General features: G+C 40.6%; 2 protein-coding genes across 2 annotated transcripts; one reads left to right on the forward strand and one right to left on the reverse strand.

Moving 5' to 3' along the window:
- Positions 1-1,551: 1,551 nt before the first annotated feature.
- htatsf1 (HIV-1 Tat specific factor 1) lies at positions 1,552-6,340 on the reverse strand. The gene is made up of 10 exons (XM_058627176.1): positions 6,169-6,340; positions 4,885-5,049; positions 4,156-4,384; positions 3,996-4,043; positions 3,735-3,889; positions 3,298-3,461; positions 3,096-3,192; positions 2,840-2,929; positions 2,604-2,741; positions 1,552-2,201 (listed from the first exon to the last, which is right to left on the reverse strand). Exons 2-10 carry the CDS (start codon positions 5,047-5,049, stop codon positions 1,893-1,895), a joined length of 1,395 nt encoding a protein of 464 aa, XP_058483159.1. The 5' UTR covers positions 6,169-6,340; the 3' UTR covers positions 1,552-1,892.
- A 117-nt stretch (positions 6,341-6,457) lies between these two features.
- On the forward strand, positions 6,458-21,654 carry LOC131458644 (uncharacterized). Its single transcript, XM_058627843.1, has 7 exons — positions 6,458-6,745; positions 7,558-7,682; positions 7,797-8,008; positions 13,029-13,184; positions 16,163-16,305; positions 19,480-19,691; positions 20,678-21,654. Exons 1-7 carry the CDS (start codon positions 6,596-6,598, stop codon positions 21,006-21,008), a joined length of 1,329 nt encoding a protein of 442 aa, XP_058483826.1. The 5' UTR covers positions 6,458-6,595; the 3' UTR covers positions 21,009-21,654.
- Positions 21,655-21,858: the final 204 nt, after the last annotated feature.

The raw sequence follows: 21,858 nt of genomic DNA on the forward strand, positions 1-21,858 counted from the left end.
TTTTTTTTTGAACTACAGCTGTTGGGAGGTCTTCAGTCAGGGGACATGATGAGACAAAGTAGTGTCCAGTAGTTAAAATGTGGTCATTGCAGTAAATGAGTGAAAACAATGAGAGTAAAATACATTAAAACCTTGTTATTGTTTACTTTATATTGGTCCTTATCAACAGGGACACTTTTATTTTGAAATTCTACTAAATCACTGCTCCTTAAGTTTTTTTTATTAACCTGCCCCCTACTGGCCAGACTAGATAACAGTTTTAATGGTATATTGACATTTATTGTTGAGGACATTCTTTGACATTTTGGACAGTTTTTTGACGACATATGTGGACAATTTATATTTTAACGTTTTTGATGACATTCTATACTCGAAAAGTTCATATTATGACAGTTTTAAAGACATACTATCGCATTGACCACACGTACATGGTTAGACGGGGATCGTGTGTTTGCTGTGGAGCAGTGACGTCACATTGTCAGTCGCAGGTGTAATCTGAACACCTGTGATCGGATCACTCAGGTCGGATGTTAACAACAACTGTGATCAGAGCGTCAACAGAAAGTCTAAGAAATGTGTGGATCATTTTTAAACAGCACTTACCATACGTTAGTCCCCGCTGCTCCTGCTGGCTCCGCGTGCGTGGAAGGTCCGAGTGGCAAACAGGAAGTGGATGATTCCAATTAGATTTACCGAGAGGGGAGGGCGCGGACCGCACTCAGCCAGGAGCAGTCCACTTTTCCTCGTTGTGTTTTGTTTGTTATTTGTTGGTGTTTTCTTCCTATTTGTGGTAGTGTCGTCAATTTGTTGTCATACTTTAACGTAGAGACGTGATTGTAACTTCAAACGGGTCACAAGACTTGGCACTTTTATCACTTAAGTCAAAATGTTGATACATATTACGAATTTTCAACAATCACAGTCAATAGGTTTTGGTTTGCGTGGGCAGAAGAGTGGCCCACTGAGCTGAGATCCAGAAAAATAATCACAAAAATCTCTAAACAAACTCTTCTCCTGCCCACAATTTCCTACCTACACTGACCATTCTGCAGAAGAACACATTGCTGGTATTTTTTAAATTCTTATTTTCGTCTGAAGTTTTAAAGTTGTGTGAACTCACCACCTCAGAGATGGACATAGGCTTTTATAGACCTTTATATTCGATATTTTAATTCATGGAGTTTCATATTTGTAAAACCTTCCTAAAGTCCAGAAAAAGCCCAGAAAAATTTCCTAGAGTAACGAAACAGCGGTGTACGAGCACACCAAAGCGCAGTCATGTGGCGTCTCGGGAATGGCGCTACTTTCCAGGATCCATTCTTACAGCACAAGCTTTACATGAGTTGCAACAATTGCTCTGAAAGGAAAGGTTTTATCATTGTCTTTTTTTGACAAGTAAACAAATATTACATAAGCATTGTTTTTGTTGTCTTTATAATGTGTTTTTAATGTCTTCATCTGAAATGTCTCATTGGTTTTCATCTCCATGGTTTTGTAAAACACTTTACACAATCTGTCACGTATTCCAAGACAAAAAACAAACAAACAAACTGGTATTTAAAATAAATGTAATGAGTATTGAAGCTGAGCAATCTACTACAATCCAAACCAAAACAGATTCATTCTCAGTCTTCTAATTGTTTAGATTTACAACTCTGTATGCAAAGTGACACACTGCCTTTACAAGTCAAGACAAAGCTTGGAATTTAAGGAACAACCACTATGTGGAGTAGCAGTCAAATTGCATTATAAACCTAAATAAAGACGTTAAAAATTGCCCAAATCATCCAGATTCTCTCTCTTGTTCACAACACAGTTTTGCAGCAGTCCAAGTACAAACGCAACTGTCCTAATTGGCTGCCATGGCAACCATAGATGTGCAAGAAAGTGTCTTAAGCCTCTTCATCATCACTTCCTTCAAGGCTGCTGTCTGTAGAGTCAATGTCCTGTTCCTGCTCTGCTTTCTGTTTCCGTTTAGGTTGTGGTTCCTTTTCTGGGAGCTTTTCAGGCTCTGCTGGGTCTGAGGGCTCTGTCGGTTCTGCGACTGCTGGTTCTGCTGGTTCGGCTGGTTCGGTAGCTGCAGTGCTGCTGGGGGTGGGGGTGGTGGTGGAGGAGGGGTTCTTCCCGTCTTTATCATCCACCTCTAGAAACGTAGACCAACCCTTCAGTCGCTCCTCTCGCTCTCGTGACGTCTCTTCAATCTGCACAAAAACAATGAATGTAAAAGGTGTTTGTTTTGGTGTGCATTTGTTGGTTTACTAGTAATTAGTATTGTTGTAAATATATATAAATAATATAATCAGCCATTTCTGTATTTTCTTTAGCTGTATTTTTAAAAAAACATTTTTTTATTAAATTGCCAGTTATACAAAGTGTGAGCATCATGAAAGTGACTGAAGTTTTGTGAAGTTTTTTTTTTAACCACCACATTTCTTAAGGCCTGTACATACTCCACACGAACGGAGAGATTTGTTCTTTTTCTCAAGGTGGCAAGAACAAGTTAGTTCTGGCCAGAACATTTCATACTTTCATACATTTCAACTCCAGGGAACTCCTAATCACACCCGCAGTTTTCGGACACCACATAAAATATGTTTGTTTACCTGATAATCTGTAGTTCCGTCCCAAGCCTCTGCAGTCAGCTGCCTTCCTCCAAACCAGCGGCCATTGAATGACGAAATACAGGCATCTGCTTGATCGGGGTCCTTGAATGCAACTGACGCGACACCGTCAGGGTGTCTCTGCGGCACAAACACAGACATCAAACCCAGCTCTTCATTCATGCCACTGACAATAAGCAAATCCAAACTGCTCTACTATGACGCGACGTTAAACTCACATCAAAGAGGATGACCTTTTTAACCTCCCCGAACTTTTCACACTCTGTCCGCAGATCTTCGCGATACTCGTTCAATTCAAGTGGGTCTTCCTGAAAAAGAGATCGAAGCAGAGATCAAAACAGGTGACGCCCAAAGGTGTGCGTGTGTATATCTTGGTGAGGACCATAATACATGTGTAACCATAGGAAGTGAGGACATTTTAGCTCATCCTCACAACAGGGTAAAACCTGTGTATGTGCATATGGATCTGTGTACCTCAAAGTCACTGGGATGGAACATGTTCCTGATGATGACAACTTTTTCATTCCTCTTCCTCAGTTCTCCTTGCTTCTCTGGTCTCCAGTCCAACTGCCTACAGGGACAGAGACACACAGAAACAACACAGACATTATCAGTCAGGTGCTTCATCCTTGCAGGCAGAAAAGAAAAATAAAAAAGAACAGGAAGCAGACGCTACTTTTGCTGCTGCTGCAGCTTCTTTTTGTATTCTTTGTTCTTCTTTTTCTTCTTACTGGCGTCGTACTGGCCCTTCAGCTCAAACCGTGCCGCTTCCACGTGGAGCCTGTAACCTCTGACCTCTGACTCGTCGATCAGACGCATAGCTAACGCCACTGACTCCTTCTGCAGAACACACAAACACACACTAGCTGGTCAGACAAACATTCATGCTCAGTGTCTTTCACAGCAAACATGTTCACATTTTCAAGGTGATATGTTGACTCTTTTTCTGCCTTTTTGAGTTTTGTCTTTTGCATGTGACTGACTCAAAGGGCAGATAAGAGTTGCACATGTTGACACAAAGAAGCAGAAGGTTAATTTAACATTTTATAAACCCTCATTGACGAGAGGAAGGGGACATTCTAAAAGAAATAGAAGCAGAAGGAAAGGCTGAACCTTGAGGTAGCAGCAAAGGCCGTCGCCCTTCAGATTCCCTTGTTTGTCCTTGTAGAGTTTGACCTTGTATTCCTCTGTGATGGGATCCCGCATCACGATGCCACACTTGGACATTAACTCGGCAAACTCTTCATTGCTGATGTCGAGGGGCAGGCCTTAGGTAAGTGGAGAAAAATCCATTGATAGGATGATCAGAGTTAATGACTTACTGGACAGCTGGTCATCTTGACTATGAGGGAAAAAAATGAAAGCAGTGCTCACCTGATACATAGACGTTTGTGTTTTTGTGATCGTCAATATCAAACCAGCCTATGTTCACAGAACAAAGGGGAAAGGTACATTTTACACAAAGTTAGACTTGAATACTGTACATCAAACTCTACACAGTTTAGACTTTAGACAGGGAGAAATGTTGCTTTACCTGGCTCTGCTTTCCTCTTCTCTCCTTTCTGCTTGGTTTCTTTAGCTGTCGTCTCTTGCTGGTCTGGGTCCTCTGTGGAATCAGCTGCTTTCTGCCTTTCTGTAGGTTTGCCGTCTGGTTCAGAAGGTGCCAGGTCTTTGCTGCTCACTGCAGCACTGTTTGCATCTGGAGTTCCATCCTGAGTGAAGCCATAGTTGGCCTGGTAGGCTGCTATAAAATCCTCTGTTATCTAGGAAAACAGAGCAAACCTTCTTAACATTAACACAAAAACGGGGCTCTAAACTGTGATTCTGCCCATCTAAAAGAGTTATCTTCAGTGGGAAAGCACGATACTGCATTTGCAATCTCTCACAAATATATCAGGAGTGCTCTGGCAGATACCCGATACCTACAGTTTTACCCAGTACCCAACTGCAGAGCAAGTTGGTCTCTTCTGCAGTGAAAGTAACATAATATTTGCATACTCATGTTGCAGCAGCAGTAGATAGAAATGCATTTCTTCACAGTGTAAAGTACATAAACAAAAACATTAAAATAGCTGGAGAGGGTGCAAGCACAAAAGACAAGAAGGTAGCAGCATATTCTCGGCTGATAACCTGCTATCGTGCATCCCTAATCATCAGCAGAAAGTAAACTTAATACTGTATTGTACATATTGTAATTAATATGTATGAATATATTCAATAAATAGAAAAACAATGACAAAAAGAGAGGTAGAAATGTCCATACTTTGGGAAACCAGGCTTTCTTTTCATGGTCCCAATCATAGACGGTCCCGTCCTCGGGGTCAGTGAAGGTGTTCGGGTCAGAGCCATCGACGTTCTTCTGACCATAGAGTTCCTGCAGCCGCAGCTGCTCCGTAAACTCTTTGTTGGCATCTGAGTCACCACTCATCTACAACAAGGACATGATGAGGTTAGTAAGTTTATCAGCATGTATTAAGTGGTTACCATGTGGAATGTTTTATCCCACTACTGACACATAACTGTTCACTACTGATGAGACAAAAGTATTCAAAATAAGTGAATCCTTGGTAAAATTCCTTTATCGATCATCATAATGGATTTGTGTTGTTTTTTTTGCGTTCTACAGTATTTTATTGTTTTATTGTATGTTTTACATTTTGTTTTTTACGTCTATTAGGCATTAGGTTTCTATATTTATTTGTTTTACTTATATCTGATGTACAGCACTTTGTTTCAGCTGTTGTTTTTAAAGTGCTTTATAAATCAAGTTGGATTGGACATCTCGGACATACTGTAGGTTTCCGTCCATTAACGTGTATATCGCTAAGAGAATACCGTTATATTGAAGCAAGTGTTAAAGCAATAATATCGCGCATCTCAATCAATGTTCCTTTAGTCCCATGTCTACTAAACATAAGATAAAACTTCATCATACATAGTCCCCGTCCGTAACATTTAAACAACATGGGAATCCATCAATTCATTTTATACAGCTTTATCCCCCACACGAGGGCGCTGGTGGCAATCCCAGCTGACACAGGGCAAGAGGCGGGGTACACCCTTCTAGTCCATCATAACCATCCACTCTCACAGCGATGGTCAATTTAGAATGTCCAATTGCCTAATCCTCCAATCTGCATAAAAGTCAACGAGGTAGCAGTTTAATCTGTTTAATCTGATATTATCGTACACCCCTAATCTTCAACAGAAAGCAGCATGTTTTACGTGCACACAAGCAAACTCAAAACCACTGTTCCAACCGGGTCACGAACACGGGACTTATTGTTGCATGGGCAAGAGCGCTAACCACTACACCAACCGTATGACCCAACGTGGGAATCGAGCGCTCTACTTCAGCACACTTTCATTGTCAGGTAGTCTAATCTAGGCTTGTAGACACCACCCTTAATAAAACATGGTGGTCTTGTTTCCCCTGACATTAAAATAATATACAGTTGCACATTTAATAACACGTGAACGTATTTATTGGTGGGTTTAAACAGCAGAAGACTCGTAAATGTTAGCCACAATAGCTAGTTAGCGTTACCTTCTGCGGGGATAGTCCGACGTATCAAACGTCTGCGAAGGTGAACGAAACAGATGATGTTTTTTTTTTTTTTAATCCAAGAACAAATAACAGTGTTCAGATGTTGTAACTTGTGCTCTTAAGTACATTTAATACAAATGCGCTGCTATGACGCGGATCGCTAACGTTTACCCTAAATCCGCGACGGCGCTTGAATGAAGCACTTCCGAGGTCAGAGTCCGAGTGCGCGTGGGGGCACTTGATTTGTAGTACAGTATCTACCGTTTCACTCCCAATGACCGTCACCGTGAACAGTGATACTTTATAATCATAATAACTCCACCCGCAGTGTTTCAGATGGAGACTAAATCAAACGCAACTCCAACAAGCGCCCAACCTTCGCTAACTTGACTTGTTTTGCCGACAGGGAGCTGATGCTAGGACTGACATGGCGGAAGGTAACGCTAACGTGAACGTGAGTGCGCCGAACCTTCCACCGGGCGACCCGCAGCTCATCGGTATGATCGTGGAGCATCTGAAGAACCGGGGTCTCTTTGACGAGTTTCGCCGGGACTGTTTGGCCGACGTTGATACGAAGGTAGGCTGCTAACTTTAGCCAGAGACAAGCTAATAGTAGCGAGTGTTGAACTAGCTTAGTAATAACTCGTTAATTAAATATTGTGAATTACGAATTATTGATCTCATTATTAAGATCGTATACACTACGACTGCACATTTTATAATTGTTTTTACTTCATTGCTGCACAGTGTTATGTTCAAACACACTAGAAGTATTTACATATTTATGCTGACTTTTTAAGTACATGAAAATACAGAGAAAATTCGCATAATATTCTGTAAATTGTGATATATTTGTGCAAGTACTTGAACATAAAAATTCATGTCTTGCAGACAGGAAATATATAAACAATCAGTCAATCAGTGTTTATTTATATAGCACTTTACAATATCTGCAAGGTGCTCAAAGTGCTTTCCTAAAAAAGAAAGTAAGAAATACATGAGAAGTAAGTAAGAAAATAAGAAAAAGTAATAAAAAACACTTAACTAAACTGGCAGGAATAAAATATGCAGTAAACAGTAAGGAAATCCAATAAAATAGGATGTACAGTACAGTTAAGAACAGAGGGAAAGTGTCCCCTTGCTACTGAATTTTAAAAGACAGTTTACTTTTAAAAACAGGTCAGTGATGGAACGTAAATCGGGGGGAAACCTGTTCCAGAGGTTAGGAGCAGCCCCTTACCTGGATGTTACTGAACATCTGTGTAGCTCTTAAATATGCTGCATGTGTATGAAAGTGAAGTGATCTGCAGGAAGAATGAAAAACACCAGAGCTATTTCACAGTTTTGAATATACGTGTGACTCTTTGCTGTGTTTTTCATTGCTGCCAGCCTGCTTACCAGAACCTGCGTCAGAAAGTCGACAACTTTGTCACGTCTCACCTGAGCACACAAGACTGGAGCTCGTCCATCAACAAGAACCAGATGAGGAACGGGCTGAGGCAGACAGTTGTTCAGTGAGTGTTGCTTTTAGAGTTTTACTCTCTCCTGATTATAATATTATATGTGCTGTATAACTCATTGTCTTTTTCTATGTGTAACTCCTGTTTGTGTTGTTTTTGTTTTCTTAGATCTGGTATGTTGGAGTCTGGTGTGGACAGGATCATCACGCAAGTCGTGGACCCCAAAATGAACCACACTTTCCGGCCGAACATAGAAAGTGCCATCCATGATTTCTTGTCAGGTGATCGGAAGGAGGAGAACATGTTGGGTGGTAACTCTGCACCATCTGAACAGACTGAACCACAGGAGCCCCCCTCCACCTCTGGACCCAAAACCCCCTGAAGTCCATTAACAGTCTCAATAACAGTTAATAAATACAGTAAAGAGATCTGTACTCCCTCTCTCTCTCTCTCTTGCATCAGGTACACATACTGGTACCTTTTGAAAGTTGCAGGATCAGAGGGGAAATGGTTGTTTCCCACTATGCCAGTTTGAGGGGCTCGGAACGTTCAGCAATAGTTGTAGTTCTACACTACAGAGGATACAGGGCAATAAAGCATATTAAAAGATGGATGAACTCTCTTTTTTTACACCCAGCCATAGTTGTTTTGTTGCCCATCTGTGCTGCATGGAGGTACGGCTGAAGGAGATGCACTGTCACTGCATCACACAAACCTGGATTAATGTCTTTTATATGTTTAAGTCATTTCTTGTCATGTGTGATGTGCTTTTGACTTTTGAAATTCAGATGTTTTCCTCACAATGTTTGTGCACATGGAGACATTTTCCACCAATAAGGTATATACTGTATATTTCAAACTTGCAATCTGTCTGTTATGATTCACACTGACAAGTGAAGTTGATTTTCTCTTGGTAAAAACATCTGTAAATATTGTTGCTTCTGTGGCGAACGGTCTTCATTTTTCATCGCAAGATGTCAGGTTTCCATTGTGTGCTTTCATTTAGTTTTGCTTATAAAGCCCATTTTTTACTGAACACACTTGTCCTCATGTTCTTATTTTCCTTCTTAACTTCTGGACTTTTATCAGTAAAGATATTATGAAAAAGTGCACAGTAACAAAGCTGTACCACTAGGTGGGGTCATTGTTCTTGTTTGGGTTTTTTTATGACAGAATTCACCCAAGAAAAAAACTTTCCCAACATTATAATTTTAGCATCACACGTGTCCAATCTGCATATCCTATTTGGTTTATGCAATTTGTCATATATATATATATATATATATGTATTTTATCTCCACTCACACGCACAGAGATTGTTGTTTTTGTAGTAAAAGCCCCGTCACGATCAAAGCCTTAGACTTGAACCTCTGTCACTGTATCGTGTTTGTGTGCGCATCACCAGGCGTTGTGCAACTCTATTGATTTAACTACTTGTTTTTGGCACAGGACTGATCTATATGTTAACGTAAATTCACCTGGCAGAGTGTCCATGTGCATGAGAGACAAATAAACTTCTACCATGAAGTCTCAGTGGGTGCTGAATATTGAACTGAACAAATTGATGCATTAGTGTGTTCCTGTACAAATTAAAAAGCAGTTAATGAGATACAGTGGATTAGTTTGCTGAAAAACTGTAATTCTTGTATTATTCTCTGAAAAGTCTGAAAGTCTTAAGTAATCTGTAGAAATAAATAACTAATAAAGTCTCCTCAACGTGGGCGGTGTCATCATAGGCTGCACAAAACTGCTTTGATGTAATTTTATACATGATGCAAACACACATACTAATGGCAGTCAAAGCAGTTATTTTCAGTGTACAGAATCATTAGAATTAGTTGATTAAAAAGATTAGTTCAGTACTTCCTGTGTGAAATGTTCATGCTAAATGTTGGAGATGAACGCACATTTTCAGGATTTTTTTGAGTCTTCTTAACTGATCTACAGTTCGGCATTGTTCGCGTTGATTCTTGTGTCGGACGTTGCACTCGTGCCACTTGGAACCTGACCACAGCAGGTACTAAAAAAAGCACCAGGTACCAGGTACTTTCACTAATGGAAAAGCAAAATCAATGCCACAAGAGGGGAAGACAAAAAGTTCTACTGCTCAAAAACCTCGGTTGATAAGGAATTTGGCTGGATAAATGTTCCTTGTCCACCTCCACCCCAGAGCTACTGCTGTTTTCAAACAAACACTCCCTCAGTCAGGTCTGATAGTATTGCCTCAGAGTCTGTTTCCAGATGAAGGATGCAGCATATAAATAATAAGTGTTTCTGTTCATGAAGACCAAACGGAGGCAGAATAAAAACATCATCAACAACTAAAGTCACCAAAAGTTACACACTGCAGCTTTAAAACTAAGTGGGGACACAACTTTTAAACTCAAAGTTGATGCAAATGCTTAGTCGTCAGGTCAATTATCACAAAACAGATACACAGATACTGAGGCAGACGTATAGAATGTTGTTTACAACAACATCATGTAAAAGACAAGAGTTCAAAAGGGTTCCCGCAGCGTGTGCGGTGTTTGCACGCTGGTGTCTCTGTACACCGACGTGCCATTTTGGTCGCGTATGTGTTTGTTTCAATATTTTTGTGTGCATTCTGTGTCGGGGTGAGGGGTCGTTGTGTGGGTGGTCATCAGAGGTTGTGTAAGGGAAGCTGTGGGATGTTGTTCTGAAGTAGTGTGAGTCAGGGAATGAGTGGGAAAGGTTGCGTAAAAAAAAAGAAAAAGAAAAAAGTCCCCCAAACATTTAAACATTAGCCTCTGGAAGAGTGTGTCCTCCCCAACAGCGGGCCCCTGTAGGGACACACACACATAAACACACACACCCTGTCTGTCTGCGTTGACCACACTCACGGAGCCTTTACTGAATACTGGATGCAAGACAGAATAAAAACTCAGAAAGGCAGAGGTATTTGTTTGGCTCACATGGAAGTGTCAATGTCACAGTGTCACATAACTGTGACCTGTCCCTTTGTGGATGCCGGTGGTCGGAGGTCATGGCCATTATGAATCAAAACACAGTTTGTCACAAGTAGGCTGCAAAATGTGAACAAAACAAAGCTGGCCTCACTTTTGACTAAACTAACAGTCGGGGGAATAAACTACATGTGGGAGATGGAGTGATAAATACAGACAACTTTTAATTTATATCTTTAAATTAAAAGTTGGCATCAGAGGCAATGATTAAAAAGTAGAAAAACATCACCAGCTGTAACACAAATCAAATATTTGCCTTTTAGAATAAAATTTGTGTGTGTCTGTGTGTGTGTGTGTTTGCATCTTTTATTTCTATCTCTTTGAGGACTTATATCAATGAAACCAACATAGTGAGGGCCATGACGACTTCATTTTGTCTGGTTCTCACTCGTTCAAAGAAGATATAATGATTACATTAGGGCTGAAATTGTGATAATTACTTCAGGATCACATGACGTGAATAAATGCCTTGTGTAAGTGAAGCTTCTTAGAAGTGTAGAAACATAAATGCTCGTGTGCTCCAAGTAAAATGAGTGTTCAAAGTGTGAAACACAGCAACGTTTTAACACTAACATTTTAATTTATGAAAGAAATCTTGATTTCGTCAGATATATTTAGATATCTAAGTGTTGAGCCAAAGCTATTTGTTTTTTCAATCAAATTCAGCTTTCGGCCCCATAAAGGCTTGGACCGGCCCTGGTGAAACAAAACATAAGACACACTCAGCGATAACTCACACTGTGTCCCAGGCCAAGGAGATTGGATGTGTTTGTTTTTTTAAACCAATTTAAAAACAGGAAGTGATGAGGCCTCGAGTAGCAGCAGCAGCAGCAACTCACAACAACATTTGAATGGCTGACCATGAAAGGGACTGCACACATTCATGAGAGGATGAGCTGTTATCTGCAAGACATGACACTTAGTCTTTCTACACATTATGTTTTTTTTTATAATTGCTTTAAAAATAGCAGTCATTTGTTTTTCAGCCCTTTTTGCACTGCCCTGTTTTTACAGTCGCTCAAACAGACGAACCAACCATGTGAGGTGCTGGAGAAACATGGCATCCTCGGAAAAAGTACTGATACAATTATAAATAGAGCTTTTGTTTTAAAGCGATTATACATGTATACAAACATACTTGTGGGTAGCTATATTTAAATTCTGCTCATAAAGTCTCCTAAATCCTTACAAAAAGTGCTGATGTAGTTCGTAGTCATGGAAGAAGGATAAATCTAAACGAGCTCTTGAGTAAATGAGTAAAATGTGAGCCTCTCCTCATTCTGCTCTCTCTTTCAGTCTGCTGCTGATTCTGATACGTTCCTCACTGCACGTCCCTTTGCCAAAGCAGCAGCTGCTAACCCTCACACACACACACACACATACACAGGACTGGCTGGGGGGTTAATTGAGTGCGGATGTCTTGAGTGGTTGACCTTCTCCTGCCCCCACCGCCTCCAGGAAGAGGAAAAACTCAGACTGCTGGAACACAACTGAGGAGTTTGTGAGGGTTTTTTTTTTTTTAAATAAAAATACAATAAATGTGTCTTGCATTTACATTTGTGTACATATTTATCACGTCACACGTGTTTACATTTCTCTCCTCAGACAAATCAGACACTGTAGCACACATTAGCCTCAGCTCCGGCTCCTGTGACCTCACATTTCAATCCTGTTGCAAGGTTTTACATCAACAGATACTTATTCGTCCTCATAGATGTCTGCAGTGTCTTCTTTTTCCATATTCATGCAACTTTAAACAAAGACACTTTGGCCTCTATGCTTTTTCCAAAACACCGCTTTTTTTAATGTGCTTAATCTTGTCGTCCAGTATCATGACCTTCGACCTTCTCCCCTCTTTTCCTCTATGAAGTGCTTTGACAGAGAATACAATAAAAAATGACACATGACATCACATGACTCCGAACACTAAATGTCAAAAATAAATAAAGTAAAATAAAACTAATATAATTAAACACAAGGTAGAAAAGACAAAGGGAAGTGCCTTCACATATCTGTAAATACTGATATTAAGTGATTTATAGTCTATAAATGATCTATTAGGCATCCTTATTCATATAATACAAGTTATTGCAGCATTTGTAAAATTCAAATATTGGTGATTAATCAGTCACTTGATTGACACCAATCACTTCGCTGTCTGCCTTCTTCTCCCTTTAAAAAGCAACCTCTGACCTCAGCGCGCTGCGCGTTCACGTGGACGCGCCGTGATTGGTGGAGACACAGGCTCCCTTCACTCGGACCGTCGTGAACGCTCATCTCCTCAGCTTTATATGCACCAGCCTTCACAGTGTGTGTGTGTGCGTGTGTGTGTGTGTGTGTAGTGGAGGGCCAGCGCTTCAACAAACAAGACAACAAATATAAACAAAACAAACAAACATTGCGCTTCGAGACTGAGACGTGATGCCGCTCAACCTGCTCCCCGGTGTTTTGTTGCCTATTTTTCTGCTCCTGGTCACGACCTGTGAGCAGGTGCTGAGCGTGGAGCCGACGCACGATGTCCACGAGAAACAAGTGAGTCAGGCCAAGAGAAGACTCTCTCTGCAGAGCACAGGTGAGCTGCACCTGCACGCATCCACAGATTTAATCTGCACTGCACCTTTAACCTAACATAAACCTGACTCTCTTGGAGTTGAAAAGCTTTAAACTTTTATAGATTATATTTTGCTCGTCATTGAACTGCGCAGCTTGTTGTGTTTTAATTTGGTTTACTTTGCACCACAAGAGAAAAACAACCTTCTTTGTTTATACTTCCTAAATATTTAGTAGCCTTGATAACAATGGTTGTTATTGATATTTAATATTCATAATATCGTACGTTTATATATTATATTATAAAGTGCTCTAAAAGAGAAGGCATCATGATACAGGGACAGACGTTCCTTTCAAAGAGTCGTTCAAAAAAGAGACTGGCTCGTTCTTCTAGTTCATTTTTCACACATTTTTTATCAAGAAAATAATCACTTGTCTTAATTATGAGGTAAGATTTGGATCAGAATGATTCAAACTTACACATCCCACCGAAATATATACTTTATTGGTGGAAGTTATTCTGAAATATTGATTACATGTTCATTGGGGACGGAAAAACAGGATCACATGACTCGGTAAATGTCAAAATAAAAACTAACACAAACAATGAAGCACAATGTGACGTCACATACAGACAAATCTGTCTGTAAATGGTCTATTTAGCATCATTATTTTATATACTATATAACACGTTATTGCAGATTAACAGATTGTGACTGTGACCTCGTGGCACCTCTTTGACCTCTGACCACATGTTTTAAATGAATGCTCTGCAGGCTGCTTTTCATTCTGTTGGTTTTTAAAGCCTAAAGCTGCTTCTGCTGTAGTCACAGGTCGGGGCGCGCGCGCGCAGCAGCGGCGCAGGAGCGCGCGCCCCGCCGCGCTCTCGCTCTGTTGATGGAGCTTGTAACTCAATGCCCGGCTCCTCCGGCTCCTCCGGCTCCTCGATCCTTGTCTAAGCACATTCCCTCCGTGACCCGCAGCCTGCAGCAGATCCACGGCAGCAACAACACAGACCAGGCACACGTTTACAAACCCACAGATACACACTATACTGCTGCTGCTGCTGCTGCTGCTCACAGATTCACTCAAAATAGATTTATTAATCTCAGCTGTGTGGCCTCCAAAAAGAAAAATTCAATCTCAAAAGCAGGGCCGGCCCTAGACATGGGGACCTTGAGCATGAAGGATTTTTGGGGCCCTGCTGCTGGGCCAGTTTGAGACACCCAACATATGGATGACTTATTTTCTAATACAGAAACAGACTAAGGTCACACATTACTTTTTCATACATATAATCTTTTCTTTAACAGCACATAATGTGCCAACCCCGTACACAACATACAAACCATAATAAGGGGAGGATCTGCAGCTGGGGGGCCTAATGCTGTGTTCACACCGGAAGGGACGCAAAGTCGTCTCTTGACAAGTTATCATACAAAGTCAATGCACAGACGTGATATATACATCGGCCGGGGCCGAGCAGCAGAACAGTTTCTTTTCTGCAGACGTTTCCACAACAATGCTTTGGTTTATGGTGAAAATAGATGCCTGTTACTTCTGTTAATACGGAAAAATACGGGGACTTGACGCCAGCACTCCCATCGCGTCACGAAACGATCCTGCGGCACGATAAACACAATGGGCGCACCGCGACGTGATATAATTTGACAGCATAATCCTAACCCAGCAGACAATTTTTGGTTCCCAGAATGCTCTGGGAACATTACCATTTAGTCGCGGTAATGTTCCTTGGAATTTTGCCATGGTTTTTTCTAACATACTATTCACAACCCTTATTTAACCTTTGCAGAACATTCTGTTTTAGTCACAACCATTAGGGAACTTCTGCAGAACATTATTTTGGTTACATTATCGTATGAAAAATAATGCACACTCCTTATCTCAACTCAAAAGCTTACTTGTATTTAAAAATAACTTAAACTGCCTCTGTCAAGCAAAACTATCAGACCTGAATAAGGCTGCGTTTATGTGTGTCCTGTCAAACTATATATATTAAAACTATAGCAGGTGTGTCAAACTCAAAGACCGGAGGGCCAATGAGCATCTAGTCTGGTCAAGAGGGGGCCTGTCTAGAGAAAAACATGTGTTGAAAATAAGAACAGTACAGCAGTGGGTGGAGAATATGAGAATATGCTCAAAATTATAACAATATTCCCTCACGTCATCGCGATAAAGATCTTTATGATGATATTTCACAGAATGTCAAAGTAAAAGTATTTGTTTTGACATGTACACTTCATAATAAAAGCATATATATGGTGCAAAATTAATGTATTAATATCAAATACAGACAGAAATACATTTGAAATGTGGTCAATAAGAACGTGGACAACTGTAATTAAAACACTAATTCACTAGTTCATCTAGTGAAAACCAAATTTAAAAAAAACTACACCCCACTTATTTTATAATGTGTGAATTTATCTATTTTGTAAGACCATCATATACATCACGACATAACATCCATGAAAACCTTAACACTGCAGGATTTCTCTCTTAATTGACAACATAGAAAACAAAGTGCATAAAGTCTATATTGAACATGGATGGTGTCTCTGCCATTATCCCACTGTAAACTCCTTGTTCTTCGGCCAGGTAACGTCTACCCAAGTGTCCCTCAATCATTTGAGTGGCGCCGCCGTGAGGAGACATGAAGTAGTGACGCCCGGTGAACGCCTTAATTCGTTAAATGAAATATCGACATTTGCCCCGGTGTATCGATTATCACATTGCACAAGGGAGGACGAAGATATATCACCCAATCGATATTGTAACCCACTACTGGTGCGGACCAAACAAACCTAAGACGGTGTACTTAGCCAAATTGAAAACAGGAGCATTGAACTGACCACAACGAGGCTAAAAGGGCATCATCCTGATGTCGGATGTTATCACCAGTGTTGTCTTTACATACTGTATCCTGTGTCAGAACAGTAGTTCATATTTGGACGACATGTCCCTCTGTGTGTCTCTCAGTGGAGATTCAGAGCTGCCTGGTGAGTTCAGGCGACGTCGGCTGTGGGACGTTTCAGTGTTTCAACAACAACTCGTGCGAAGTCCAAGGGCTGCACCACATCTGTCTGACGCTGCTGCACAACGCCGGGCGCTACGACTCACAGGTGAGGGAGCGCCACGATCGTCTGGCATCATTCTGCACACTCAGAACTTGAAAAGGCACTTTTATAAAAAGGTCATGTGTTTACTATTACCTCGTGGACTCGGTGACCCCGTCTGAACCCGCGTGCAGCGAATAAGGGCAGACTGAGATAAGACCCGGCTGGGTACGTGTACGTATCACACCTAATCCCATCAGTCATTACTGTCGTTTGTGAGGAATGGGTGTTGCATAGTGAGCAGTGCATAGTTATGCATGGCACCAGTTACAGAATAAACTGACAGGGGAAGTGAAACGAGAGAGGGAACAGTTTGTCCACGAGAATAGACGCGTGTGAGAGAGTGATGCAAGGAGCTGGCACAGTGTGTGATGTACACCCAGTTTCTGTGAGCCATTATATATGTGACACAGTTACACCCTTAGGACTCTAAGGCTCCAGATTATAAACTGTATAGAGTTGTGGTTCTTATGTAATGTAAAGAATGCTGGACTTGTTTGTTTAATACAAGCAAGTGAAGCTCAGCTTCCTGTAAAATGTCAAATATGTACTGCGTTGTATTTACATTTCAGTGCTAAACGTGCGCTAGAACGCGTCACTAGTTCGTTCAGAATCAGCCGTTTATTGCAGATCGTCTTACATGGTTTTCCATGAACACAGAACACGTCAAGAACAACAATTTCCCCCATTTTAATTTGTCATCTGATTCTATAAACACATTTAACATTTAAATTTAGTATTTAGATTTAACATTTAGGTATAACATTTAATATTTAGATTTAACTATTTAATATATGTATAAGTTAACAAATATTGGAGTAAATGTGGAAAAAGTTAACATTAAAACACATTAAAACCACTTGATGCTCAGCTTCAACCGTTCAATATGGGGAAAAAAATCACGTCACTTACACGGACGCTCAGCTTCTCTGGAAGTCAATGGCGCAGTGGGCGGATGCTGGGCTTCTGCATGATGATTGGAGGAACTGTCTGAAAGGCGGAGACAGTTTTTGATTGACAGCGTTGCAGAAACATACAGTGAGTGAAGTCTGTAGACTAGTAGCTGGTCACTGGCCGATATAGAACATGTTTATTTGTATGTATACACTGCAAATATAAACACAAATATAGCATTAGCTTGTCCTGTTTTAAAGAACCAGCAACTGCCAGTGTTTTACAGTATACAGTGCCTATCATAAGTATTCACCCCCTTGGATATTGCTTTCATAAATCAATCATGGTCAATAAAATTTGGCTTTTTTCACACAAAAATGTATTAGAAAAAATTCTTTAATGTCAAAGTGAAAACAGATTTCTACAACGTAATGTCAATGAAACAAAAATATATAAAGAAATATAATTGTTTGCATAATTATTCACCCCCTTTTTAATTGAATGGTCTAATCCAATTGGTGCCAAAAGTCTCACAATTAGTGAAATGAAGATCACCTGAGTGGTGTGGGTGTGTCTCAAGTGATTGAGGTATAAAACACCTGTGTCTGAAGGGTCCAGAGACTGGTTGATCAGTATTCCTGGTTACCATTGCACCATGAAGACAGAAGAACACTCCAAGCAACTCAGGGAAAGGGTTATTGAAAAGTACAATTCAGGGGATGGATACCAAAACATTTCCGTTCAGTGAAATCAATTATCAAGAAATGGAAGGAATATGGCACATGTGTGAATCTGCCTAGATCAGGCCGCCCTCGTAAACTGAGTGACCGTGCAAGTAGGAGACTAGTGAGAGAAGCCACCAAGAGAAGGAGTTACAAGCTTCAGCTGCTGAGATGGGAGAGACTGTGCATATAGCAACTGCTGCCTGGGTTCTTCACCGGTCAAAGCTTTATGGGAGAGTGGCACTGTTGAAGAAAAGTCATATTAGATCTCGACTAGAGTTCACCAAAAGTCATGTGGAAGACTCCATGGTCAAGTGGAAGAAGATTCTTTGGTCTGATGAGACCAAAATTGGGCTTTTTGGCCATCGACATCACCAAAAACACACCATCCCCACTGTGAAGCATGGTGGTGGCAGCATCATGCTGTGGGGATGTTTCTCGGCAGCCAATAAATGTTTGTGTGAAAAAAAGCCACATTTTATTGACCATGATTGATTTATGAAAGCAATAAAAGGGTAAAACATCCAAGGGGGTGAATACTTATGATACGCACTGTATATACCTGCACACATTTATAGCAGTCTCACAATGTTTTTGTTTTATAACATTGAATCCCATGACAGGGTCTACAATACACATATGAAATCTTGCCACTGACCTCTTTTGCAATAAAGATCCTGTTGTTGTTTGTTGGCAAAGATCAGTACTATAGTCTTTAATTATTACAAATTTAACTTAAACAAAGGGAGTGGTGGCTGAGGTCATTGTCACTGACCCTGGATGCTGGTTGAGAGAGAAAGAGGGGAGGGGCTTGGCTTTTCAAGGTGACTCTCAGGTGCAGGTAATCAGAGGCTGCAGACTGTATGGAGGTCAGTCAGTGCCACTCAAACACATGAGGTATAGAGGTAAAAGAGTGCCTCAAGGACAACATCAACAGCATTCGTTTTGCTCACTTTGTGTGTCTTTGTGGTCATGTTGTCTATTTATTATTGTTAGTGTATCTTTCAGAAATGTTTAGGGCTGAAACAATTACTTGAATTCAACTTCCACCACATTCACGTGTGTATTATTCCCACAGCAATTGACTTTAAATGAATTGTGAACAATTTTGATCACTGATTGATCCGTTTTAGGGTTTCCTGCATTATTAAAACAGTTTTTTTTTCAGCTTCTTATATGTGAATATTGTAGGGTTTCTTTGCTCCGTATTACAAAGAAATGATTCAAACTGAATCATTTTGGTTTGTGGACAAAAGAAGACATTTGAGAACATCATAATGTTCAGGTTTTAAAAACACTTTTCAACATTTTCTGACATTTTAGTGATGACACGGTTAATCGGGTGAATAATCAACAGATTAATCGACTTTGAAAATAATCCTTAAATTTCAGCCCTAGAAATGTTCAGTGAGACCAGAAATGATCTTAAATATGAACTTAAAATAAATATTAACTTTAAGGTCATATGCGGTTGCTGTGATGCATTACACCATCTGTGTTGTGTCTGTCTGTCAAAGAAACTTGTAAAATGAGAACTGTACATGACATTATGCCTTTTCCTCAGGGTAAGTCTTTTGTGAAGGATGCGCTGCGATGCATGGCGCTGGGACTGCGACAGCGCTTCAGCTGCGTGAGCCGCCGGTGCTCTGCGATTAAAGAGATGGTGTTCTCGCTCCAGAGAGAGTGCTATACCAAACACCAGCTGTGCCTGGCACTGCGGGACCACATGGACACCACGGGAAACCTGGTCCAGTTCCACTTGATGTTTCCTCCTGGGTGAGACAGAGAGAGAGAGAGAGAGAGAGACAGCATGATATTTATTTGCACCAAAATGTAAAAAAACAAACAGCAGCTCCTGTTTAAAAGGAACATTTTACTTTTACATTTCTACATTTACATCTACATCTAATATCTTTTTAGCTTGTTACTGCCAAATACAATCAGAAGAAGAAGAGCTGGTAATGGTCTGTATTTATATAGAGCTTTTTTAGTCTTGATGAGCTCCTTTACACTATAGTTTTTCCATTCACACGCTTCAACATGGAGTTAAGTGTCTTGCTCAAGGACACATAGCAGAGCCAGGAATAGAACCCACAACCTTCCAGTTGAAAGACAACTTAAGTACATTTTATATCAGAAAATTACTTTTGATACTTAAGTACAGTAAATGTCATGTACTTTAAGACTTTTACTTAAGTAATATTATAAAAAGTGACCAAAGTCATTTTCTGGTAAGATACTTTAAAGTATTTTATACAAGACTCCTCTGAAGTCATGGAAACCAGACTGTGTGTGTGTGTTTAAAGCACAGGCGTAAAGGCAGAGCAATGTGGGGCAGGAAGTCAGCTCCATGTATCACACTGGTGGTCACTGATATTGCAATAAGGTATAAATAGTGTAAATCGTAAATAGTGAACTCTCCTGTGTATTTCAGGTTCTATTTTTTTGTTGTCTTTTTAACCGAGTTACCTGCACTTAAAAAGCTGACATGTAATGCGATGGAGGCACCTTACAAAAATAGTTGATAATTACTGTAATTACATTTAAGCTAAAATAATATTTAATTAAGGAACCTGGGATCCCAGCACTTGCTTGCAAAGATAATATAATACAATGAGTGTTTCCTGTTGCACACTATTTTGGCCCTTTCAAGAGGAAAAAGTCTGGGCAGCCCTCCTTTAAACATCTGTCCGACGGTGATGCTAATCTCACTTAATGTTTGTGTTCTGTACAAATAAATACATGTTCTGCGTGTCCCACAGACCCTATGTGGAGCTGGTGAACTTCCTGTTGAAGTGTGACGACGAGGTCAGGTCATGGGTCAGCCGGCGGTTGCGCGGACAGTGCGAACAACACTGGGGGGCGCTGTGCAAAAGCTTCGGCAACACCTGTATTCTCAGCCAATCGGAGGCTCCCCAGCACACCAGCACCCCTCCAACGCCCACCGGCCCCTGGCCAATCACTGCTCAGGAACCCACGCAGGAGCCAACCAGAGCAGCCGAAGCAGGAGACGGGGTTGGGCTTAATCTGAGTGACAACACCACCGAGTCTGGTCCTGAAGTGTCTGAGAAAACCAATGTCACTGCTTCATAAAGCAGCAGGGGAGGGATGTAGTTATACTGGTGCAGACAGGGTACACAGATACAAAGATCATGCACTTATTACTATTATATTCTGTAGTTGTAGTTGTAGTTTTAGTAACGTATTTGGTGCAGTATTGCTGGTGAAAGTGATGCAACGTAACTTATTTAATCAGTCAGGTATTTTTTTTCTTTACATTTGACGCTGATAAATGGATGCAAACCAATGATCTACCTCACTTACAACATCACAGTAAACCACAGTCCTCCAGCAGTGGACATGGACGCAGGGAAACACGACAGGGAGTTTGTTTTTAGCTTCAGTGCAGCTGATAGATGAACGTCAGTCTTCTACTTATTTAAGTCCATTTTTGTTTTTAAATGTATGTGCTCGTGTTGTTTTACGCACCGTATAGACGGCACGCTGTGTGTCAAACGGTATCATGAAGGCGATCACGGTGCAGTCTGCAGGGAGGGAAGCACTCTTCGGTTATGACGTGTAATGAAAATATGTATTCTTTTTTTTGATGTTCCATTTGAACAGTCACATTTCATACAAACCCCAGGTTTCAAGATATTTTGTATGTTTTTATTTAAGTGAATCTAAAGAAAATAGATTTGAGAGCAACGTTTGATTGAAATTAAATAAGCTACAATGACGAAGTTGCATAAAGAGAAGTATGTTGATTTGGAGTCACTCCTGACTGGTGTTGATGCTGGAACTGCTGCCACCTAGTGCCGATAGTATGGAACACCTTCACAACAACACAGTCGTCCATATTTTTAGGGGGAAAATACATTTGTTTTATTTAAACAAACAGACCTTGTTTTTAACATTCACACAGTCAGTGACTCTGCATGGT

The sequence above is a fragment of the Solea solea genome, chromosome 4, assembly GCF_958295425.1.
Source record: "Solea solea chromosome 4, fSolSol10.1, whole genome shotgun sequence".
Classification (NCBI taxonomy): Eukaryota; Metazoa; Chordata; class Actinopteri; order Pleuronectiformes; family Soleidae; genus Solea; species Solea solea.

What these genes read in the sequence shown, in the direction of transcription:
- htatsf1 (XM_058627176.1), bottom strand. Translation starts at nt 5,049, where the DNA reads ATGAGTGGTGACTCAGATGCCAACAAAGAGTTTACGGAGCAGCTGCGG. An exon ending in GAAGAGGAAAGCAGAGCCAG is followed by an intron (nt 4,044 to 4,155) that starts GTAAAGCAACAT and finishes CTGTGAACATAG; the next exon opens with GCTGGTTTGATATTGACGAT. An exon ending in AAGCTGCAGCAGCAGCAAAA is followed by an intron (nt 3,193 to 3,297) that starts GTAGCGTCTGCT and finishes CTGTCCCTGTAG; the next exon opens with GCAGTTGGACTGGAGACCAG.
- LOC131458644 (XM_058627843.1), top strand. Translation starts at nt 6,596, where the DNA reads ATGGCGGAAGGTAACGCTAACGTGAACGTGAGTGCGCCGAACCTTCCA. An exon ending in CTGAGGCAGACAGTTGTTCA is followed by an intron (nt 7,683 to 7,796) that starts GTGAGTGTTGCT and finishes TTGTTTTCTTAG; the next exon opens with ATCTGGTATGTTGGAGTCTG. An exon ending in CACTTGATGTTTCCTCCTGG is followed by an intron (nt 19,692 to 20,677) that starts GTGAGACAGAGA and finishes CGTGTCCCACAG; the next exon opens with ACCCTATGTGGAGCTGGTGA.